This window comes from Bacillus rossius, chromosome 1 (genome assembly GCF_032445375.1).
Source record: "Bacillus rossius redtenbacheri isolate Brsri chromosome 1, Brsri_v3, whole genome shotgun sequence".
NCBI lineage: Eukaryota > Metazoa > Arthropoda > Insecta > Phasmatodea > Bacillidae > Bacillus > Bacillus rossius.
In genome coordinates, this window is record NC_086330.1 from 337569788 (window position 1) to 337596022 (window position 26235).

At 36.3% G+C, this 26235-nt stretch overlaps 1 protein-coding gene across 9 annotated transcripts in view; it reads left to right on the plus strand.

Moving 5' to 3' along the window:
• Positions 1 to 26235, plus strand: part of LOC134528097 (focal adhesion kinase 1) — a 386174-nt gene that overhangs the window by 330755 nt on the left and 29184 nt on the right. For all 9 annotated transcript variants that reach the window (XM_063361356.1, XM_063361351.1, XM_063361355.1 and 6 more), the window contains 12 exons: positions 2859 to 2990; positions 3851 to 3982; positions 5816 to 5965; positions 6481 to 6669; positions 9500 to 9577; positions 10178 to 10400; positions 13702 to 13860; positions 15745 to 15927; positions 17544 to 17760; positions 20656 to 20846; positions 22103 to 22307; positions 25114 to 25193. In XM_063361356.1, the coding sequence (XP_063217426.1) occupies positions 2859 to 2990; positions 3851 to 3982; positions 5816 to 5965; positions 6481 to 6669; positions 9500 to 9577; positions 10178 to 10400; positions 13702 to 13860; positions 15745 to 15927; positions 17544 to 17760; positions 20656 to 20846; positions 22103 to 22307; positions 25114 to 25193 (1939 nt within the window). The remainder of the gene's footprint in view (positions 1 to 2858; positions 2991 to 3850; positions 3983 to 5815; positions 5966 to 6480; positions 6670 to 9499; positions 9578 to 10177; positions 10401 to 13701; positions 13861 to 15744; positions 15928 to 17543; positions 17761 to 20655; positions 20847 to 22102; positions 22308 to 25113; positions 25194 to 26235) is intronic.

The window sequence follows — 26235 nt, forward strand, 5'->3', positions numbered from 1 at the left end:
GCCATGAAAGGAGAGATTTGTGTGGACCTGATGCTTGATGGCCCATCCAGCAGGAAGCATCACCCCTCCTCCTTCCACATTGCTAGCAGCTGCAGCCTGCTAGCCTCTCCTTCATTTCTACTGGTTGTGGGCGATCTCATTACCACCACCTCGGCCACGTCTGGCCTAGCAGATGTCTTCTTCATTGTCTTTGTGATTTATTAAGCTTAATTGGCCTCTTTCCCACGGTATGATCGACGTGGAGGCAATATTGGGGTGGCTGGCACTAATGCGGTTGTTGGATTCAAGTAGGTAAGCACTTACGTACTTGTGACCCCGCATACTTCACATGACCTTTGGTGTACCAGAGCAAATCTGGACGGATATAATTTCTAGCCTTTATAAATGGTATTTGCCATCTAAACATGTTGTTAATTTTTTTCCCATAAAAAAATTTAATACCAGCACAATTTTTAATCTGATGATTATACTTTTCATTTTTTTTTGTCTGTTCCTCTCAATATATGTGCATGTATTTTTTTAGAATGTTTATAAACCTGTTGATTTTTTTGACGTGAAAACGTCTAATAAATCGATGAACGCCGGCTGCACGCACGAAAAATTGTCCCGTTACGCACGTTGACCCGTTACGCTGTGTCCCGTTACGCTCATTGTACGCTTGCGCCGCATTTATCTCTCTTCCACTCGATTGGAACAACCATCGATTTGACTTTTTCGAGGCACATTAAACTTGAAACACTCACATTCGTTTCCTACTTTTCCTATTATCGTCCTATCCTTAACAGAATAACACAGATTGGAAGAAGTTAAATAGCAAACATGTATAAACGTTATAGTTAAAATAATCTCTTCGTTAAAGTAATAAACATATTTCATTTAATAAGTGCAAATAAAAGTAAACTGATCAATTAAATTGTAGAATTCATTTCACTCCTTCTTTGTATCCACACAAAATAGTGATAATTCAATTAAAATGATACAATTTTATTCATAAGAGTATGCTTTCATTTCATCAATGTTTTGTTATGACGTTGTCGCGTTAAACTTTCGTCCGTAAACCGACTTTACAGACAACCAATTTTTTTTTATTTTCATTAAATATCTTAATCCTGGTAAAATGAAAATGAAGATTGACTAGTAATTTCCCGCCTGAGGCAGCATTTACGTGAATAGAAAGGGGCTGACACTCAAGGGAGCCGGCTGCCCTACCCGAGGGACAGACCTGTTGTTCCGGCCAGCCAGAAGAATGCGTGAGGTGAGGCAGGGTGTGGAGCAGCGACGGAATGAATTGGTGGGGGAAACTGAAGAACCCCGAGGAAACCCACAGGCCACAGCAACGTCCGCCATGTTTCCAGGAATCAAACCTGGATGGCCTTGGTAGATGCAAGTGTTCTAACCACTAAACACCGCACCTTCCTGGTAAAATGTAAATTGAAAATTATCTTATGAATGTTTTAATTACTTGAGTAGTCAATCAAATGATGCCTACAAAATGCTTTTCAAAATGGCAACTTTATTTACCTGAAGCTGATTCATTTACTTGCATACCTGCAAAATTTGACTTCTAATTCTGACAGTCCTCATGATGTCACTTTCAATAAAAGTGCATATAATTATATACTCACGCAAATTCGGACATACCTAAGTTGAACTAAATGGTAGTGACAGTAGAAAAACATTGTAAAGGTTTTTGGTTAATGTGTATGTCTTCCCACTACTCTTTTTACTGGTTAGCTGCTTAAGCTACTCTGCAGTACCTACAAAGCATAAGCATTGCATCATAAAAATTCATTCCTAAAATTGTGATCTGTTAAGATAAGCTTTTAGCTTTTTTCAAGGACTTCAACCCTTTACACCAATTTATTAAAAAGTGGTATTTAAATACATGTAGTAAATCTATATGCATAACATTTGATATTTCCTGGGGGAAAAAATCTAGTTTGAATGACGTTGATTGATAAACACACAAAAATTAATCTATTCAGTAACATGCTGTGCAGTTACAAAAAAAAAGTATATCAGAAAAGTTCTAGGACAATTTTTCTTATAAGGATAACCGGTAAAATTTATAAAGCATTTGTTAGATTTTGAAATAAAATAGTTCTTACCAAATTTCAAACATTCATCATACAAAACTAACTTAGGAATCTTGTAAGTTTTAGTTATTTTCTAAAATAATTTAATTTATATTAGTGATTAACCATAGAGACTATTTAAATTTAATATATATTTTAATGGTTTACATCAATTCGATTTTATTCATTTTGTTTACAGTTTTAAAACTTACCACCTGAACATTATAATGTAATTTAATTGGGTTGATATTTTGGGTACTTAAATAATTATCTAATGATCATAAAGTTAATTATTCTAAATTCTATGAAATTTATGTTTAAAAAATTTTTAGTTTATATCCAACATTCTTCAAAACATTATCACCTCTGTCAATGAGATAAGTTGTGTTAGGTGGGTTTCAACCAAAAATTAAAATAATAATAATAATAATTTCCAGAATAGAAATGACTGATTAAATTATTGATGGGACAAATTACTTATTTACAACTTTAAAAAATTGAATTTAGTTTGTTAGTCTCTGTATTCTTTGTAAATTTTTCCAGATTATTATTATAATATTTTTTTATTATTATTATTATTTGAGTCTGTTGTCTAGGTTTTTGTATGATGAAAGTTTTATTTTATGATGTTTAATTTTCATCATTAAGTTAGAATAAATGATTACAATAAGTCAGTATTATGCTTTGTGGAATCATTAGTGCGGCTCAGCTTTTATGACAACTTGACGAGAGTAGTTGTTGTTTGTGAGAGATCCAGCCTTATGTATGGGATGTTGTGTGCAGGGAATCATCAACCTCATCACGAGCCGCCTGGCCACCGGCCAGAGGGCGTATCAGCACCTGTATGCCATGAGACTCCACCACCCCCCGACGGGGGAGGTGTACTGGCTGCATCAAGACACGACCATGTATCAGGTACGTCCCAGACCGCATGCCGCTGGGATCTTTGGGGAATCTAAGGTGGTCCAGTGGTCTGATCACTCGCCTCGTGCCAAAGGTGATTCACGTTCAATTATCAGCAGGTTTTTCATGGGTGGGCTGTCTCTGAGCCATTGTCATGACTCAAGTTCATGAGTTGTGCCAGAATTTAAGTCTTCAGACATTCCCATATTAGCATGACAATATCAGGATATAAATGAATGAATCAAGGCCTCAGATCCTCTGTGTGTAGCCATATAATGCCCTGCCTTCACATTTACCTTAATACTGTAGTACAAGGAACACATTCATATTTGTGCAGTGAATATTCAAATTTATTTTTTAAAATAAATATTTCAATGTGACATCTTTTAACTCTAAAATTGTCAAAGTGACCAGTGGAATAATAAAATACTTGTTTTCATTGAGTAGTTTCTAGCAATGTGACATGTGAATTCGAAATTTTCTGTGTAACACTCGTATAAACCTCGTATTAAAGAGGTTGCTATGTTATGGCAGTAATTTTAAGGAAAGTATAGTTAAGAGTATGTAAAGAATGGTACAGTACAGCATTGTGCCTTCTTGTGTTACAAATAATTGTCAATTTCTAAAATTAAAACACAAGCAATTGTATTCAGATATAAGGAGAATAAAATGTTGCTGAAATTACATTTCAAAGGCTGTCACAACATTTGCATTAGTTTAAACCTCTCAGAAGTTCGGAAATGCAATAAAAATGATTTAGTTAATGGAGCAGTACGAAAAAAACCAAATGTTTTGTGGAAAAGTAATGTTTTAGAGTGTCTGCAAAACATGATTGGATGTGTGTTGTATGCCAGTTATGTTATGTTTTACAGGTGCAAGAGAAGTATGAGCGAAAACACCCCCACTCAGAGTGGAGGTATGAGCTGAGAGTGCGTTACTTGCCGCAGAACCTTGCAGAACTGTACGAGAAAGACAGGGTCACCTTTTACTACTATTACGACCAGGTGAGGGAACCAGGCGGTTTACTTTTCTCACCAGATTAATTTTTTTTTGGCATGTTAAATGGCAGCTGTAGTGGTGTCCAGGGGCCCCTACTTTGAGGCGACACCTTTCTGTAAGTGTACTGACACACTACTGCTCCCTAGACTATGTGCAGTATAAGTATTCCTTTCTGTTTATGTACAGCTTTCTCCTCTACCTTTACTCTTATTAAACTCTTAGAGACTTTACTTGTGTATTGATACTCTTCCACTCTCCTATACTTATATAGGTTAAATTGATTAATTTGTTTGGGCGCCACTTTTATATATGTATTCACCTTGTTAGCAGAAAACAAATGAAAACAAATAAATAAAAGAAATATTACTCTAAATCTAATATTCAGGTTGGGTGAAAGATAAGGATAATAGGTTTACTACACACACACATGATTTAATAATAATACAATAAAATATAGTTAACTGATAGTATTTAATAAAATAATAATGTTGAAAATTCTGGTTTGGCAAGTGGTATAAAATTATGTATTCAAAACAAACAGGAAATACGTTGCACACGTGTCTCTAACAAGAGTTCATATAATTCAGTTTATAATGTCCGTTGTTCTCATACTCGTAGATCGTAGAAGAATTGATAAAAGTTATTGTTTATGACTACGAATATTTAATTCAGATACAAAAAATATATTTATACCTCGGCTTAGCTTTATTGTTGGGTCGGTAGAGAAATAAGAGATTCCGTTCTCGTTTTACCTCGGGTATGAACTGTGACGTTTATAAGTAACGATTAATTAAATTGTAATGTATGTCTTTGAATGATGTTAATTAGTTCTCAATATTCACAATGTTTTCATTCGTAGATAGAATAGAAGGACATTTAGCTTAGCATATTGTCTCTTACGGCGAGAATTGGGATCAGTTTTTACTTACGTCATATATGCACTCCTAATTACATATCTTTCCAGATATGCCCTTTCAGTAACACTTATAATTATTACTACGTCAATTAAAAATATCCTTACTCTCGGATAATCTATTATAGCTCGAAGATTGATGAATATCAAAAGGATTAATACCCTGGCGATTTCAATACCGCCGCCACAATTACATAACTCTTTTTCATTAAGAAGTTCTAAAACAATTAACTTTTGTAACTCGGCCTCCCATTGGCCGGAACCATAAAACCGTAAACAGAAATTTACACATTAAAACAATTACCGACTTTCAACAATACGTCAGAAGACACCAAAATTCGTTAAAGTTAAAATAATAATTTCCAACAATGAACACACTGTTATATATTATGTGGAAAAAGTTTATTATGCCGTTAAAGTTAGAGGGGTCTAGTTTATTGTTGCTCAAATGTCAGTTTGTGCAATGTCATATAGTGTAGCACACGTAGATACGCCAAAATATAAATATAGAGCGTTCATAACGGGGAAATAAACCAATAACACTAAATATAATAAAAATGTTATTTAAAATAATAATAAATCACTTTCTGTGTGCGGAATAGTCATGTAACAGCACACAGCGTATAGTATTTTTTTTTTAAGTGACACATTATTATTTTTCATATTTGATATTTTTAACTGATTAAGTAATTTTTAAATCAATATAAATATTTTTTAAACCTATCTTCAATTACAGTATGCTGTTTCCATGAATTTTATTTTTATTATTAATTGTAGGAATAAATACTTACACAACCATACTATGTGAAGGGTTTCTTGCATCGGGAGCAGATTATAAGACACACCTAAAGGAAGTTGTTAATATATTGAAATATGCAGTGGTTTTGTTAAGTGTTTTGTTTTGAGGTGTCCTTGGTTCTCTCAGGTGCGCAATGACTACCTCTTGGCCGACCATGCGTCCTTGGACCAGGATGTTGCAGTGCAGCTGTGCTGTCTGGAGATTAGGTACTTCTTCAAGGACATGCCGCAGATAGCTCTCGACAAGAAGTCCAATCTGGAATACTTGGAGAGAGAGGTGAGTCCCGTGTTTAACATATTAGGCATACATTCATAATTTTGTAATTTTTAATTTTAATTTTTTTTATTTTAAAGTGTTACTAGGGTTTATTTTTGGCAGCGGGGCCACTTGATGATGTGGTCGGATCACTTGTATTCCAGGGGATCTCACTCAGATTTTTTGCAAGTGGTTGGTGAGAGTGATGCATTTATTCTGCGGGGGCAGGGGTGTATCCAGGGATAGAGATGGGGTATATGCTCGCTCCCCCAAATCCCTAAAAAAATATGTAATTTCCACCAACAAAAAGAAAGAATTTGAAAGCAAAATGTGGACAGAGTGGTCCCCTGAAATTCTTCATACACTCTTGCTGGGGTACTTCCATTTCCAGACATCCATGCATTCTGCCAGTGCTCCAATCTCATCACCCCTTTAGCCATGCCTGATGAACTCGGTGTCGACGAGATGCTGCACCCTGACTCACGTTCACTCGTACCGAGCGCTGATGGGTGTGCCGCGGTGGCGTGTCGGGACAGGTCGGCCTCCACAAGTTCCTGCCGCGCGCCGTGCTGGACAGCATGAAGCCCAAGGCGCTGCGCAAGCTGATACAGCAGCACTTCAAGAAGGTGGCCGCTCTCTCCGAGCTCGAGTGCATGTTCCGCTTCTTCGACCTGCTGCGCGCGCACTACCGCTTCGACCAGGAGCGCTTCCGCTGCACCTTGGGGGTGAGTAGCCACTCGCTCCCGGCTGGGAGGCTGATCCCGTCTCCACACAGTCTGACCCGCTTCCTCATCTATAGGAAATATTTATAACCCCAGTTATAACAGTAAGTAACATAATATATTATTTTTAAAATATAAGTCATTGATGTAGATCATGTATTACATGAGAAAATTTTTGCACCCCTTGTTTGCAGTATAATGAAAAATAATGCAGTCAACATTAACAAGATAACTGTAGTATGAAATCAACTCTGCTCTTTGCTGCATCTTAAAAAAAAAGTGTTCAGGTTTTTAAGAAGTCTTCCTGTTTATTAAGGTCAAATAATTCGGCACTTTACCTATAAACATAATGTAATTTAATCCTTTGAAAAAAAAATTTTTTTGTCGAATTAGTCAGATTTTTTAATCCTTTAATAAACTTCTAAACAGTTTACATACCTTTTTTTTTCTTTTATTCACAGCACAATATTTTTGTTCTATCATCATTAATTGTAAACGTACATTAAATGCTCACAGTGCAGACTTTTTTTTGTAGAGTGTGATTATAGGTGGATACTAGATTTTGAGCTGGTCAAGCTCAGCAAATAAAGGTAGGCCTATATTCAGACCAATATGGTAGATGCTTCCTTTCAAAATATTCAGTGACCTTCCTGTAGCTGCCACACCGTAGTGAGGATGATGTCCATGTGTTCATCTTTTGTCAATGGCATTGCTTCCCTTTACTTGAAACAATTTAATAGTTTATGTATGCTCCTTATGACGGCTTTTAAAATAGCCCTGTATCAGGTGACTCATGTGAAATCTTGTATGTTCATTTTCTGTATACATTTATTTTTCTAGCACAACCTACTTTCACACAAATGTTAATATTTATTAATGTTCTGAAATACTTTATATATATCAAAAAACTCAGGTTGATGCACGCTTTATATTATTAAAATATTTGTCTCAAGTTTTGGAAGTTTATTTCAGCTTGAAATTTATTTTTTACTTTTTTTGGACGTATTGCATCTGTAATTCCTGTTGCACAACTTTCTCTATTATTGTTTGGAGGCATAAGTTTCATACACAGATAAAATCATTCCAAATTTTGATATCTTGATGGATGAAAGCAGTTATTCACTTTTTTAAAAAAAAGATTTAGTGCATATCTATAGTATTGCAGTGTCCACAGTAGGGCTCAGGATCACATGGAACTGTCATTAGCATTAGTTGAAGGATGGGGTGGGAACCATCACTTATCACACTTCTCTAGTTTCGTACCTGTACTTTTACCGTGCAGTATTACAGTAGAACCCTGTTATAATGTTCCTGCATATAATGTTTTCCTGCTTATAATGTCACATTTTTAAAGTCCCAATATTTCCACCATAAGGACAATGTATTTATTTCCTACATATAACGTTCATAAATAGTGTAATTTCCTGCTTATAATGTTTGCTTTATAACATTCAATAAATGGGGAAAAAATGTTTTAAAAACAAATTATTCCAATACTTACGATAAAAAGTTTCCTTTATTTTATGTATGTTTATGTTTACAATCACTGCCATACAATACATGGAAGTTTGTTAAAATACAATTTTATGCAATATACTGAAGGTACACAATGTTCATAGTTACGTGTCAGTTGGAACCCTTAGTCAACTCTTCTCTTCCTTGCCATTCCAGTGGGTATTGTGATGCACGTACATAGTCCTACGATATTTAAGTTGCCAACCATTGAGCGAGGGCATAACTAAAAGGGTTTTCTATTGCTTAAAATAATTTTTTTTTTCATTCATACGTAGGAATCCCAAAATTAAACATTTTCAGGTGGCGAAGGAGTAGACGTTCTCACTCTTAATGTTGTCATCATGAATCATGAGACAATTTTACAAAAAATGTGGCAGTGTATCTTTAATTTAAAGACAAACAAAATTTAACCAGGGAACAAGAGGAAGTTGAAAAATTGTTGGCTTGTTTCAGAAAATTCCTGTATCACGTATACTATCTTTGGTTTTAACATTAAAGTTGTTTACATAGCTTGGTGAGTCCATTGGTACAAAGATCGAACATTGTTAAGTGCTAAATTGAGATTTCCTGCTTATAACGTTTTCCTGCTTATAATGTTTTTTCCTTGCGCTCCCTTGAAAAACATTATAACAGGGTTCTACTGTATTACACACATGGTATTGCACACACGAGGTCCCACAAATACAGTATGCAAAACATTTTTTTTTACTATGAATTAATATTATTTGTTTTAAATATAAGACATAAAATGTGTCTGCGTTTTCGTTGTAGTTTGATTGTTTCATGATTAGTTTTACTGGATGAGGATTACTTATAAAACTGAAAAATAATTGGTAAGTTTTTGTTGAATATCATCTCCCTCAGTCAAGGGCGGATCCAGAATGTAGGTGAAGGAAGGCCAAATTACAATTTCTAATACAATTTTGATACATTTAGAATTTAAATATTTAGTACATTTTATTTGTGGTTCAAAAAATTTTATTATCTATAACATTGCAGTAAAATAATATTTAATTAAGTTTTGTGACTTTGATAAGGAATTGGGTGAAAGTTAAAAAATTATTCAGTGTCCAGTGCCCTCAGTTACTCTTTGCTCGTTTATATATTTTTTTAAATTAAGATCAATTAAAATAAATTTTACAAAGATGTCTTGGACACTGTGTGTATTGTAAAAATTCTCTGTTCCTGTAGAAAATGTTGCTTGTGTTCTGCAGAACATGTGATTATTCTGTAGTATGTTTTTTGACACTCAATATAAAAAAGAATATTAATGGTGGTGTGCTGTGCGTAGGTAAATTTTTGATGTTTTTGTTTGTAGTCTGGTTGGACGATTCCTGTGGAAGTGGTGATTGGTCCTGACCTCGGTATCTCGTATATGACGCTGAGAGCCACAACGGTAAGAGCAACTCAAGTGTCGTGAACATAAATTCTACAGTTACCTTACTTCTGAATCTAATCCTTTCCTCTCAACATTCAAAACAGTTCTATATATTGAAAAAATATATAATATTGAGTGAAACATTTTGTATCATTGTACTTTGTCTAGTGTACATATTTAAGGTGGACCCTCAGTAGCCTTGATCGCTAATGCATTGTGTTCATTTGGCAAGGGTATCGGGTTCGATCCCAACATTAGGGTGTGACTTAGATTTATGAGCACCGAGTCGGTACCCTGAAATTGTTCGGAGCCCACCATGACATGAGTGCATAAATTCGTACACTGTAATAACTCTACAATTCACAGTTGTACCAGAATAAATATTTTGCTGTCAAACGACATTCATATAGTTTAAACGGGAGTACCAGATGTCAAAGCCAGAAAATAGGAAACACTGCACTTGAATGAAATCCGAGATTAACTCGGAGTGAGCTGTAAAATGCCGGCAGTGCAGTGATGTGTTTTGGCGGCCAATGTTGACAGCTTGATAAACGGGAGTGTGTGCGGCTGGCCTGGTGCCGAGTAGCGGAGTGTGCCGAGCCGTGCGAATGTGCGCAGCCGACGCGGGTGGCGGAGTTCGACCGGGTGCAGGCCATCCAGACGCTGGTGTCGGAGTGCGACGCGCACCGCAAGGCGGCCGTGCAGCTGCGAGTGGCCGGCACGGCGGAGACGCTGACCATCACCTGCCCGTCGCTGGACGTGGCCGAGAGCCTGGCCGACCTGATCGACGGCTATTGCCGGCTGGCCACCCACTCCACCACCTCCCTCTGGAACAGGAAGGGTGAGTACTGCTCCGAGGAGGCCGTCTGGTTGTATAGAGCCTTCGAATATATATATATATATATATATATATATATATATATATATATATATATATATATATATATATATATATATATATACTGTATAGAAGTCGCGAGTGGATAGGATTTACTCTACGTTTTTCAGGAGCGTAAGATGAGCAGCTTGGGAACTTCACCGCTGCAGTGGGCTGCTGTAACGCCCTGTATCGTCTTAGTTGTTATTTACACGTTAGAGCGCAGCACTGTCGCCCGCTGTCATTCCCCCGCACCCCCCACCCCCCCCCCACCCATCATTCACTGCAGCTCAAGGTCGTTCAACGGGAGGGGGAAGGGGTGTTTGAAGAGTTCGACACTTGTCCGCTAGGGACCACCACAAGTCGATGCCCTAGAGATGGTGGCAATTGCGGCGGTGAATTAACCAACTACCTCAAAACCGTATTAGAAATTTTAACCTGGGCTGGCGACTTCTATACAGTATATATATTCAAAGATAGAGCTTAGGCTTTTCATGTGCCCTTTACGATATGCACAAGATGTATTAAAGTTGTCTGATTACCAATAGTTAGGGACGTGTATTTTTTTGTGAAAAGATCAGAACGCTCATCATATTGCAAAAATGTTAGCTTACACCAGCAGTTTCTTCCTTGTGATTGGCAGCCGTATGCAAGTGAAGTTATTGCCCTATTTGGCCGGTTCATTCAGAACGCATTTGCTTTCGCACTGAATGGCTTTGATTTGTGTGCCTGCAGTACAACTGTACCTTATGAGAAACTCAAAACAGTCACTAAACACAGACAACACAACAATGTTTTACCACACATCTAGTCTCGAAATCTCTTCGTGAAAAATGCATTCCCTTACCAAAAGCATTAAGATCGGTAAGCTTTCCTATGATAGTTTCATGTAATGGTTGGGTTTTTAACAGGTCTATTTTGGACACAGCTAAGAGCTTGAAACAGGTGCATTCACTGATGTTTTTTATTTATAAGTAATTTGTTTCACAGTGTTGTAAGCAGGATAGGTATGAGCAGGGTGCTTTCTTATTTGATATTCTTCTCTGAAATGAAAGGGTCTCAGTTTAAAGTCCCACAGAGGCATGTTACGGACACAAAATCAATTAGGTGACTGGCGTGTAGAGGCGAAGAGGTGTGTGGTGCATGAGCCAGTATTTTAGGGCTCGTGCGTCCAACCAGTGCGTCACAGTTGTCCTAAGCACAACGAGAAGTTCAGAGACTTGCACTTAGAGGTGATACCGCAGTAGAAGCACCAGCGAGCGTCGCACTTATCATCCTGCCTCACCAACACAAATACATCCTGACCAGATGGGCCCCTTAATGCTTTGGCCATGCGAAGGAGGCTTGATGCTATATAAGCGATCACATCATACGCATCCCACCAAGTTTTTCCTGGCGGAGTTGAACCAGATTTTTTTGCAAGTGGGAAATATAGTGGACATTGCTGAGAGCTGGTGGGTTTTCTCGAGGTCCTCCAGTTTCCTCCCACATTATTGTATGCCATCACTGCTCCATCTCAATTTTTTACTTATCCATCTCTGATGACTTAATATTTTAACAAGACCCCTGACCCTAACTAACTTATAAATTAGTTACTTTTTTTTTTACAATCAGTTTTATCACTTTGCAAGTGTGAGACCATGGTTTTTGTGGTTATGAGTTTGTTTTTTTGGCTATGTTCGGGGCTTTTCAGGTTGGAAATACCCTTCTCAGGATACAGGACTGTTTGTTGTTTTCTCTCTCATTATCCACTTAATTGAAGTGGATTGACGATAAAAGCTTGGGTGTGCCGTGGTTTCCCCCACTGGTGCCTTGCCTGGTGTCACTTGGCTCAACTACAAGCAGGGCTAGTTCATCATCGTAATGCCTTTGAGGGTTGGTGGTCGTTTAAGGGGAATTGATCCCTAAAAAATGTTGAGTAGTTAACTTTGGTGAAAAAAATGTTTTCATAAGCGTGAAGGTGTTATTGAGAGATTGTTTGTCGGTAATGTTACATATGTGCACCTGTTTGTCTCTTACTTTACAAGCTGTCGTATGGAAGCAGTTTCCTTGCCCTTGCTCATCAAAAGGTGAGTTTATGCTCTGTGGTATATTGTGCCTTTATCAGTGTCTTGGTTGATACTTATGTAACTAGTAATATCTCTCTAAAAACTACCTAAATGAAGCAGTATGTGAATAATATTTATTTTTTTCAAATTGCATTATTTTAAACTTTAGATCTAAAGAACTATTTGTAGAATTTTAAGAGATGTCTATTTATATTATGCAACTATTATTTGCACATTTCATTGCATCGTATTTGAAGGTTGTGTGGATGTGATAAACTAAAGCTGCATGTGGACCTAGTTGAATATGGCCAGCAAATGGAAATTGCCATTTTTTTCTGTTTGAAAGACCTGTTATTCCTTGTGATTCTTAATGATACTTGAGATAAGAATAAAGGAACTGGAAAAGTAGTGGAAACATCTTCATTCCGCAAAAATGTTTGCCACAGTCTCCTAAGGTTCATAGCAGATTCTCATGTTTATGTGGTTTTGTCACTGGTCACAATGTCTTTCATCATAAACTAGTGATTACATGTGAAATGCAGTATATACAACTGTGGCCTTTCTCATTGTCTGCAAGAGAACATTGTTGTGAAAAATATACAGCTGGTTCCTGGTTCTACCAAAGATACTTTAGTGGTAGATACATATAGAGATGGTGAGTTGATGCTTGTTCATTTAGTTGTTCCTATGGGGGAGAAATTCTAATTGCCAAGATTGAAACCTGGTTTTGTTGAAGTAGTTTTGGGCCAACCCACTATGTAATGTAGTAGCTTTCATAATATATTATTAACATAGCTATATTGATTGTGAGGTAATGCATAAGCTATTATCAAGCAAAAAAAAATCAGTAAAAACTTTATTCACTTTATTTTAGTAGCCACATATTTTGTGGTCTGGCCTACCAGAAATTTTGCATCTCCTACTAACTTATGTAGAACATGATTTTTTTATTACTAAACAATTAGTCGTCAAGTAGTTAAATTAACATTATAAACCTAACACTTTGGTTTTGAACCTCCCGTCTTGAGTTTTTATTTGCTATTAGTTATGGGCCCACAACCAACAGATAGCATCACATGTCGCGCAAAACATGGGTTGAGTTTCCACTGTAAGAGTCACACTGCTATTATCTCCCTCCTTGGGCTATGGTTGTGCCTCTCTGTTAAAGGATTTGACTACAGTTACTGTTAACAAAACAATGTGTGGTGTCGTTGCAGATGCGCACCCGCCCAAGTACCGGCAGCACGGCGCGGGTGGGCGGCAGGCCAGCGGGGGCTCGGGCAGCCCCGAGACGGGAGCCGACAAGACTGGCACCATGCTCAGCGAGGACTACGCCGAGATAGTGGACGAGGAGGGCGACTACTCCACCCCGGCCAGTGAGTGTCCTGGTGCGATGGCCGAGTGAGATGTGGTGGACGTCACCTTTGAACCGGGTGTTTCTCTCAGGGTGCTCCCGTTTCCTCCCCCCTCTGGCATTCCCCCATCCGTCCAGTCATTCCGACAATCCTCCACTCTCGTCTCGTCACACCTCATAGACAATTTCGACAAACTCTGAAATATTTATTCATGCAGTATTGTTCTTTGATTGAGATGGAGATATTTCAGTTTACATTCCATTTCTCTCTCTCTCTGTCTCTCTCTCTCTGTCTCTCTCTGTCTCTCTCTCTCTCTCTCTCTCTGTCTCTCTCTCTCTCTCTCTGTCTCTCTCTCTCTGTCTCTCTCTCTCTCTCTGTCTCTATGTCTGTCTGTATTTTTTAACTAACCTATTTACACAGATAATTTGAAAGGTCTTGGGATTAAAGGCCAAGGTAAAGAATCAAATTTCATCTGTAGTAGGAATTCTGAACTTTGTATTGAATAACTGTGTCAATATCAGAATTGCAATAATATTAAACTTTTATATTATTTCTTAAGTAACAAAATTAATTAATCTGTTACTTATTTGTTTCTCCTGGAAAAAAAAAGGCTAATTTTGACTTGTAAACTTTTACCCTGGGCCGTTTGCATACAGATTATACTTTGCAGACTGTATAATCAGAACTTCTGTGTTTCAAAATCATGGATAATTTTAATTCTTGTTTGTCCCTTGACTTTCCTATTTAATCAATGTAAAAAAGTTAATATATATAATAAATAATAATTTTATGTGGATGGTTTGAATTAAAATAAGTGGAATAGTATCTTGTACAACATACAAAAGTTTTACTGAGGCAACATTTTCACTTATAAATGGAGGAAAAGGTACTGCCATACTTGATGAGTGAAAAATTTTTTTATTATTCGGATTTTTGGTTATTCAAGTAATTTTTCTCAGCGGGCCAACATTTCTGATTAAAAAATATAATTTGCAAATTGAATTTTTTCAAAGTAGTGTTGTCTTGTTTTATTTCAATTTATTAAGTATTTGTGTAGTTATTTTGTGGTGTGCCAAAAATTGTTCGCGGGTCGAGGGTTTGTCATTGCACTGATGCTTGTGAAATGCATTGAAGTAGAGATGAGCAGAAGCCAAAACTGGTTAGACAGTGGTTACAATAAAGTAGGGAACAGTGGGCATTATCATTACTTTGATGATAGTGTTGCAGTTTTGTGTGTGATTTAATTCAATTTCTTGAACATACACCATTACAGGATAGCACTTTTTGTCATGGAAAAATCCAAGAATGCAAATCAAGAAATAAAATGGGAAAAATAAACTCACAGAGAACCAGTCTAAATAAGCTATGTCAAACAGCTAAACATAACTTAGTACCTAAATAGGTATTATGGACAATATGACGACAACAGCAGAGATGAACACATTCAAACTAAATATAAGACAACACAAGATTTCCGTGGAAGGAGTCTTGAAAAAAATAATAACAGCACGGACGAACACAGTGGGCTAACGACAAGACAGTTTGCTGTATTAACAGTTTTCAAAGTTGTCTGAACAGATGACCTGGACACAGTAGGTTTCCTATGACAAAACAGTGGTGACATTTCGGGAATTGGCATTTGTTCCCGTCATCAGGCAAAAACAGACTGTTTAGGTACATCTTTAGGTTTATCTGTTTGACTTAGCTGGTTTAGGCTTGTTCTCTGTGGGTTTTTTTTTATTATTATTTCTTAATTTGCATTCTTGAATTTTTTCCATGACAAACAGTGCTGTACTGCAATGGCATATGACCAAGAAATTGTATTAAATAATGATTCCCCATTGCATGAATCATTTAAAGAACGTAGTTCTGTGCATGTAAAGTACGTGTCTTTTTCCCCCCCAGCGCGCGACTACGAGCTGGTGCGGAACCAGGTCGAGCTGAACGAGATCATCGGCGAGGGCCAGTTCGGGGACGTGCACAAAGGGACGTACAAAGGCCGGGACAACCAGCTCGTACCCGTCGCAGTCAAAACGTGCAAGGCAGACGCCGACCTTGCCACAGCGGAGAAGTTTCTCGAAGAAGCTTGTGAGTACAACTGTGCGTGATGCATTCCAGCCAATACAGACATTTCGGAATCAACTTCTAAAGGTCGTTCCTGTCGACAAATACTCAAAATGAAACTTAAACATGGCCTGTCTTCGATTTAGTCCAACTGATAACATATACGGTAGAACCTCGATAAGTCGAAAACCTCCCAAACTCGAAAAAAATGTTGTGTTCATTTCCATTCAAGCCCCAAAACCTCCATTGTTCGAAATCTCAACCCTCTATTAGTTTAATCAGTGAGTCCCTCCAAGCCATTTTGGTAGATATTTTCCCTCCATAACTCAAAAAATTAAATTGGACCTCTGTATCTCGAACATAACAGTGGTTTATTTTACAACCTTTACAACTTGATTATTTGAAACTTATTACCTCTATAGTTCGAAGAAAAATAAGTTACCGAATTTGTCGACAATGTAAGTACACCATTGTTTCTTAGAAATCAATTTAGGAGTATACAATAAATAGGATTACCACGGATTTATGACTCACGTGTTTGCTTGCTTGGTGTCAGGTGTTTCATTTTATTATTTTTGATTTCATATGAACTTTAGCGAAGCAAGTCATTTGTTGTCAAAGAGGCAAGAACCGCATTGAATACTTTACGGAATTTTATAGAGCAAACCAGCAACTGTGAAGAACAAGAATTTTCTGCTCTTTATACCTTAGACAATGCTATAGATAGAGAACAACCGAATTATCTAAAGCAAAAAAAAAGAAGAAGAAGAATGACTTTTTTTAATGCCATATTTTATTTTTATTTTAATGATGTTTTGAAATAATGTTGATTTATAATAAACAAAAATATGTTTGTCACCTCTGCAACTTGAATTTTTATTTATTTTACCTCTCTAACTCAAAATGTATAAGAATGAATGTCGAATCAAATTCCGCTTAAATCGAAATCCTCCACTCTTTATGTCAAATCAAAATACGCTTAAGTCAAAATACTCCATAAGTCGAAAACTCTATAACTCAAATTTTTTGGCGTCTCTCTTCGAGTTCGACTTACAGTGGTTCTACTGTATTGCTATAAGATTTTGCGTTGTATTGGGTTTTGCATTCAAACATTGACAATCTTCTATATAAAAATTTTATATACTTAAGGTTATTTATCGTTGATGTTCATGTCTTACATTTAGTGGCATACATTTACTATTTAAAAAGTTTTAATTAAAATTAAATTAATTTTTATATATTATATACAGTTTCATTCACCAATCTTAATTTATATTTTGTGCATAATACCATTATGTATAAGTCCTTTAACGAAATTTTTTTTTTAATTAAAATCATTTAACAAATTATATTGGTTAAAATACTTACTATGCTTGTTATAAAGTTTTGAACTTTATTTACAATATAGTGGACAATATTTTCGCTCTATGCAAAGCAATTTATGGTAAAAATAATGTTTTCAAAAGTCTGCAAATTTATGGATCAAGGCCTTTTAAAGAGACAGTATGTGTGAAAATAATAACCACAGAACCTTTTTTTTTTTGATGACCTGTCAGTTTTAATGTGTGTACTAGTGTACTCGTGGAACGCGGGCCGGCGAGGAGGAGCAAGTGTCGGAGAGCAGGGCTCTGTCGTTGCAGACATAATGCAGCAGTTCGACCACCCGCACATCATCAAGCTGATGGGCGTGTGCTCGGAGAGCCCCATCTGGATCGTGATGGAGCTGGCGCGCCTGGGCGAGCTGAGGGCCTACCTGCAGAGCAACAAGCACCGCCTCGACCAGGCCACGCTGCTGCTGTACGCCTTCCAGCTGTCCACCGCCCTCTCCTACCTCGAGTCCAAGAAGTTCGTGCACAGGTGGGCGGTTTTTCACTGCAGGTCGCGAAAGTTCGCAGGAGAGTGAGGAAGCTGGGGGACTGAAACAATCAGCAATGGTGCTGGAAGTGAGTCTTTGGCTAACTCACATTTTGTTTCTTGACGCCTCACTTCATTTATAACCGCACTAAGTGCTTGGAGACTGCTTTTTAAATCACGTAGAAATTATCTCAGATTTATAACTTGAAAATTTGTATGTTCCTGCGAATGGTATAACATTTGGTATTACATTTGCTCATGTTTAATTTTGTGTGTTCCACCCGTATGTGTGTGTGTGCGCGTGTGTGTTGTGTGTGTTCAAAAATCACATTATGATCATCGTGAAACTATAAACTATATAACCTTGTGCTTTTGCGCATCTATCTCTGTCTGTATTTGTAGGTACATAACTCTGGAGGAAATTTGTTTAGTTGGTATAGGGAAATGTACGTTAAACTGAGTTTACGTGTTATTGAAATGGCAATTATCAACAGATGTTGAAGTTTATGGCAGTTTGATTTCTGTTAAAGTAAATTAGAAGATATGTACTTTTGATACCTGTAATTAGTTTACTTAACTCATTTATGTCTAAATAAGTTTTTTTAATCAGTGATTTTTTCTTTCTCTTTCCGACCAAAGTTTCAAATGGACGAGAGTATTAATAAAGCTATACATTTGTAGCATTGATGCCAGTTAATTGTTTGCTTCGACCATGACAAGTGCATATCGCCAATGAATACCTAAATACATATAAAAATTGTTTATCAAAATAAAAAAACTGCTTGTATTAAGAAACCTTATGTGCGGGAAAATAAAGCGGTAATTGTAAATGCTAAAAAAAATTATTTTTTAGTTTACCATCTTCCAAAAAAGCTCCTCTCAAAAACCAAGGTTAGAAAATTAATACTTTGTCATTCTTGTGATATAAAACATTATTAAAGTTTAATGTTTATTTTTCAGTACAAAAATCTTTTACTATTTAATTTTTTATGTTTTAGAAAATTCTGACATATTCTTTATCTGCAGTTTTAACTGCAAATCTTCCATCCCGCTTCCCTGAACTTACCTAACACACCTTAGATTTCTTTACCTACAGCTTGTATCCCTATTTAAAATAATGTTAATTTCTCAGAGAAGGTGCTCTGCTAAAATTAAAAAATTAGAATTGCAAAAATGGTTGTTTTCTTTAGTACTAGTGTCCTCATTAATGTTGTTTAATATTTTTAATGGTGCGAACCTAACCTATCAAAAAATTTATACCATTTTTTTAGTATTTTTAATTCAGATTGCATAACATAACCAAACATTCACACCATTTTACGGTGTTTGAAATAAGACTTGCCTAATCCAACCAATCTGACAGTGTTTTAAATACAAATAACCAAACCTAACAACCATTTTACAGTATTATAGCCAATCTAATGTAACTAAAAATTCTAATCAAATTGTAAACTACCAATAAACTACTATAAATATATAATGCCAATTTTCAGAAACATCAAATAACCTGGAGGGAACTCAAAAACATGACTTTCATAAGTTTATTTAAATGTTTTTCAGAAAATTACGAAAATAATTATTTAAACAGCAAAGTAAAACCAACTATGAAGCATGAGGATTAACATTTCAAATTTATACACTGCAAATTTTTGTTTTCCATTTCCAATCAATAATATGTTTATAATTTTTCCAAATTTAATTTAAGTTCATCAGATAATACAGTTAAATTTATTTATTTTTTGTGGCAATATAATATAAATTTTTGGGGCTAAATGAAATGTGAACATCAATTCTAGTAACAGTGTACTTGTATCTATAAATTACATTTGTAAAAGGATATAGTTTAGAAAGCCATTAAAAGAATTTTAAACAAATTTTGTTTAATTGTTTAAGCCTATGCCCACAAAAAAAATCTTAATTTTACAATTTAGTAAGTAAACCCTACCTATCTTGCTTTGTGATTACTATTGTTAAAATTTGTCTTTTTGTGTAAATACATTCAATTCTGCTAAGTTATAGTTTTAAAAGAAAGTGTAATCTTTATTTAATTCACTTTATTCATTTACTGTCATTTGGGCAACCATATTATACACAATTAAGCATTTTCTTATTTCATATTATCAAACCACCATTAAAACCTGTGTCAGATTAGCGCCAGTATCATCTGTAGTATCTCTAACATGAAGTATGTGCGTAGAACGATGAAAAAAATGTCGGTGGATCGGGCAGGCCTGTAATAAAGAAGACCATGCTTTTGATAAAAAAATCTCCCAAGGAAAATTTTACTAAAAGGTACAAAACAGTCCTGAAATTGATTGAGGTATTTTTAGATATTCGTTATGAGGTGCAAACTAGAAATGAGCTTCTGTGAAACTTTTTTTCTAATCAAATTTAAAGATACAGGAAATCTTATTTTTCACACTTAACAGGAGTCCAAGAAACATTAATACACAATACAGTTAAATGAAAGAAAATAAGGAATAATGGATATGGAACCAAATCATAATAGAGTGGTGTAAACTGCAAAGCTTCCCAAGATTTAACTTTCGATGAGCAGACAAATTAAACTATAACCACCAAAATGTTAGCAAGGTATTGCCAGCAACCTTTACTGTTTTTGATGTTTGATACAGATATTGACTGAGATTTATGAGTGTAATAAATAACTTATGGTAAACACGAAAATATATTAATAACTACCAGTTACATGACTAGCATTGTACATCTTTGTGAACCACTTAGCTACTTCATTGACTTAACTGTATTCTGTGCTTAAAGCCATTAACATTTAGAGCTGTGTGATTTTTTTTTAATGGTTATGAGAGTGCATGTGTTGCATGCTTGTATATGCTTGCATGTGCTCTTGCCTCCACTCTAATGAGCAATGCTGTTCCACAGAGACATAGCAGCACGCAACGTCCTGGTATCCTCTCACAACTGCGTCAAGCTGGCCGACTTCGGCCTGAGTCGCTGGGTCGAAGACCAGAGCTACTACAAGGCCTCGAAGGGCAAGCTGCCCATCAAGTGGATGTCGCCAGAATCCATCAACTTTAGAAGGTTCACCACGGCCAGTGATGTGTGGATGTTTGGTGAGTGGGCAGTGACTTCTGCCAGATTTGCCTTAAAATGACTTTTTTTTCTCATGATTTCTGTGTTTATTCTCTGATGTGTATTTTTTTTGCTAAACTCTACTTTTAACATCTTTCTTGGTAATAAATTGTACAGTGAGGTTTGTATGAAAATTAAAATTGTGCCTGTGAAGTTTGTGTACATTTGTCAGTCTGTGGGAGGGGCAAAGTGGGAGAGAGAGCTGTTGTTTCTAGAAGTAGGTAATAGGTATTAAAGCTTACACACACAGTGATTCATTGTATCCGTCCTTTCCCATCTGTCTGTCAATCATGACACCTCAAGCCAGTCAGAAGCCCTGAAAATTGTGTCTGTCCGTCCGTCAAAACCTTCACGAGATTTAACTTTCGACAAACAGATAAATGAAATTATAACCACCAAAGTGTTAGCAATGAATTGTCAGCAACCTTTACTGTGTTTGATGTTTGATACAGAAATTGATCGAGATTTAGGAGTGTAATTAATTACTTAAGGTAAACATGATAATATATTAATAACTACCAGAACGAAAAAATATATATATATATACTGTAATGATTTATAAGTGTTTAATTTTCATGATCATCAATCTAAACTACCTGTACAAGAGATATCTTCACAATCTTCCTTCTAGTCTGTTGGCAGCATCAAGTTGTAAAAGTATTTGACGGACTTGTGGATCATTGTGAATCACTCAGCTTGTTAACGGATGGATGGGTCATGGACGGAATCAACATATCACTGAGAGTCCGCATTTAGTCAAAAATTAAATCTGATTTTGAATTTGAAGAACCTAGCAACCATGCTTCCAAATAAGACACACTTCAAGCCGTGCTCAGCTTTCAGTTTTTATGTACTGCAGTTATGCATAAAATTACATGTCTACTTCCAGAAAAATTATTTAATTTATAATTATTAAATAGATATAAAAACTAAAATAAAAATTTTCTCTGAAATAGATTTCTTGATAGTGTAGTTCCTGCTATTTCTTATTCTGCAGGTGTAATTTTTTCTGGCCTTTTTTGAAAATGTTATTTGCAGGGTTGTATGGTACCTCAATGACTGATAAAGTAATAAGTAAATTTTGAGCTGTAATTAGGCCCAACCATTATTAATTTGAGCCCGAAGAAGGTGGTTAAGTTGTTTGGATCCCACAGCAACCAGGAGGTCCCTTCTTAACGGAACCGTTCGAACTAAATGGAGGGAGCGTCACTCACGCATGTTGTCGGACTGTGCGCAGGCGTGTGCATGTGGGAGATACTGATGCTGGGAGTGAAGCCGTTCCAAGGGGTGAAGAACAACGACGTGATAGGCAAGATAGAGAACGGGGAGCGGCTAGCTCTGCCGCCCGACTGCCCCCCGCGACTCTACAGCCTCATGTCGCAGTGCTGGTGCTACGAGCCATCCAAGAGGCCGAGCTTCAAGGAGATTAAGGAGGTGCTCAAGTACGTTCACATTCTCCTTCTTCGTTGGTACAAACTTTGATCACGCTGTGTTCTTAGTTGTTCCAGACAATGCACAGTGCAAAGCGATTGCCTGTTGAGAAAATGAAACCACTATAATGTACAAATAATTACAGTGAGTACTTTGAGCCCCCTTTGTTAAGTCCTTTTGTGAATGAATTATTGATTAAATTGATGGCTTAATGTCTCAACATATTGGTCATTGGAGACGATGAGGGGTGATTAGGGGTAAATGGAGCATTAACGCAATGAATGGGTGGGGGAATTGAAAGTTCTCAGAGAAAACCTACTGGCTCATAGCTACATCCCCCACATTTCCCACATATCACTCTCATGAAAAATCAGTGTTTGACCCTGTTGGGAATCGAACCCAATCCGGGTTGTCATTGTCTATGTATTATGTCTGTATGCTGGGGTTTACATCCTTGTTTCTTCCGAGGATCGTAGATAGGGCCATGGTGGACAAATGGCTGTATCACTTGCTTCGCACCAAGATGATCCGTGTTAGATTCCAGATTCAGACCTGTGTGTGTCGCGAGTGGGATATGTGGCGAATGTTTGCTGTGAGCCAGTGGGGTTTTCTCGAGGTGCTACCATTTCTTTCTTCCTCGCCACCTCACATCCTTTTCCACGGAGCATGCCTTCAGTACTATGTGCATCTCATCACCCCTAACTGTCTATAATGACTGGATGTTACTGAAATGTTAAGCCATAACTCATTTATTCATCCATGTATCCAAGTATTGAATAACTGGGGCTTCTCAAATTACACTCACGCACAGTCATTATTACAAAATAATAGTTTTTTTACGTTGTCACATTCTGTAACTGTTTGTTGTCTGTTTGTGTCCTCATCCAGCCTCCTGATTTCAGTTTTCTTTGGTTTAAGTACATTACTCCAAGAAGAAATTGTTACCATTCCTTACCATAAGTGATGCTCATGACTGCTTATTTTTCTGATTTCTCTGAGTTGTTAGTAAAATGTAAACCAAACAAAAATTTTAAAAATTTGCAATTGTAATAATTTTTTTTTCTTTCACAAGCTGCTTTCAATATTTTAATAATATTTTTTTTTAATTGTTGGCAATATTGTTGTGCTGTAATAATTTGCGTACAGTGTACAGTTTTGCCATGTACCCATTTGTTTATCGAATAGTTACACAACTTCAAAGCTAACAAGTGTACTGGAAACCAGATTAATTTCCAAAGGCTTTAGCCTTGTAAAAAATTTAGTGATGCTGCCGAGCATAGCTAACTCCAGTAGTACCTATAAAAAAGGTTCATTATCAGTAGGAATGACTTATTCTTACTGTACCATTACATTTTGTCTATAGTTACATTTTGTCATTACATGACTTATATAAAAGGCGGATCATTATTCTGCTTGAGGTTTAATTTTTTGTATTTCAAATGCATATATTTGTGGATTTCACCTGAAAAAAAAAATCAATTCTTGAACTGCACAATATTATGTCATATAAAATTATTAAAAAAATTTAAATTTATTGTTAATGTTAAATAATCAGTTTTAATTTTATAGTAATGGAAATTTCTTATTGTAATACTATCTCATACATTACAGTCCTCTACATTATAAAATGCTTAGAATACTTCACCAACATATTTTTATATCTTTTTTAAGTATTTTGATGTCTAATTTATATAATTTTTACAAAAAAAGTATACCTGTTTTTAAGTCATTATTTTAAAGAGTTACATAAGACTTGCAAAATAGAAAGTATTTTTATAAGAACTTATTATTCTTGTTACTATGTGCCTATGGTGTTTATTCAGGTCTGGAATCTGCTGAAAATTTGTTAAAACAAATTATTTGTTCAATACTTTCCAGTGATGTGTAAGCATCTAACCTCGGTAACAAGCAAATTCATATGTGCTCATGTTGTAAATAAACTTGTAAAATGAAACTATGACACAAAACATAGAATTCTTTAAAAATAAATGCTTATTATGATAAATATATGAATAGTACATATTCATTTTAGGGAATAACTGTTAAACTTTTTCCCTTTGTTGTAACCCATGATTCTGTTTAACAAGTGGTGTTTTTGATTTCTCAGGGCGAGCCAAACAACAGGAGTACCAAACACGTTAATTTATTAGTCAGGAAAATTGTGTTGAAACAAACATGGCATCAAAGATATTTAACATTTTGTTGGTTCTCTAAAGCATTACGAATGCAATGCTATCTTCTAGGTAATTTTTCAAACTAAAAGTTGCCGTCCAACAGATACATTAAACCAAAAATAACCGGAAACAAATATTTTCAAACACATATTTTAACATTAAGTATATGTAAGTATATTTGTTTTTACTCAAACAACATAAATCAGTCTGTAAATACTTACTACAAACAAACCATTACCTTGTTGACCTGATGCAACATTTAAAATTTAAAAGTAAAAATTTTATCACAAAATTCTTTTATTAAACTTGGCATCGTATGTATGTGTGTGTGTCTGTGTCGGTGTGTGTGTATGTGTGTGTTTCTACATACTAACCATTTCCGTGTCTGTACAGTATCATGAACGCTGTGCTATCTGTACAATTCAAGGTTAACTAAGGATTGTCAAAATTATGTTTAATTCTGCTTCTTATAAATAAAATGTCTCTGTTTAAAAAAAAATTCTAAAGAAAGTTCAATTAAAAAGTCAAGTAGACATACCGAGATATTTGTAGACATCCTGTGTTTGAGGGTTGTTTGGATGTAAAGCAAGGGCGTTGGTCGGGCGCGTGGTGATGAGCGGCCCCTGCTTGTGTTTGCCCACAGTGAGATCCTGCTGGAGGAGCGCCACCAGCAGCAGGAGACGATGCGGAGGGAGAACAGGAGGGTGCAGGCCATGTCCTGGGGTGAGTTACACTCCCCAACAATGTAGGCCAATACGCTGGAAATTCAAAGGGAAGAATGGATGTGGTGTCTACATGTCACAAAAGTTACGTTTAAAAAAAAAAAAAAAAAATTGCCGCCTCACTACAGTTTATAGTCGCCCTTTAAATGTGAGTTGTTGGATACTTGTCTTCTCAAATCATGTAAAAATGATTTCTGAAAAGGTTTTCCAACTTTCTAACTTGAAAATCCGTACATTCCTACGAATAGTAGATCTGTTTCATGTAACATTTTTCTCATGTTTAATTTTTCTTATTAAATATGTAAATATCACCCTGAGAATTTTAACTTAAAACTGTTGAAAATCCTTTAAATTGTTTTCCCAGGTATTTGTAGACACCGTGTACAAATATAGGACCATGGTAGTTGAGTGTTCAGGTCACTTTCCTCTCACCGAGGTGATCCCGGTTCAGTTCCCGGCCAGGATCCGACTCAGATTGTTTACAACTGCGAAACTTGATAGATGTCGCGGTGAGCTGCGCACCCATTCACTCTGTCAATGCCGTATTGGTCTGTTCTCATATCATCACCCCTCACCACCTCCAGTGTCGACGGAAGTTAGGTAGACTAGTGCTAAGCTGCCTAATGACAACAGACATTAGGTCTGGTTGCAAAGTGGAAGGGGTGTAGTCCTGCAGGTATACTCTATTTCAAATAACATCGGTACGTTTTGACAGTTTAAAGTAAAGTCACTACACTATTTGTTTTTGAATGTTATAATTTCGATGCTGGACATATTTCTTGCACATGAACCTTTGATACATGGTACCCGATTCGCTTAAAATTGCATAGATTATTGATTTATTCAAATAGCATAACAGTAATGCGGAATAGTATTATAAAATAAAAATATCACGGTCTAGAAAGTTGGGGGGGACAGTACCCTCCACCCAAAAAGTTCAGGGGGACATGTCCTCCCTGTCACCCCCGGTTCCTACGCCCCTGCTTAAATGTTGGATGCGCACACAACTCAAAACAAAATGGCAGTCAGAAGAAGGTATTTTT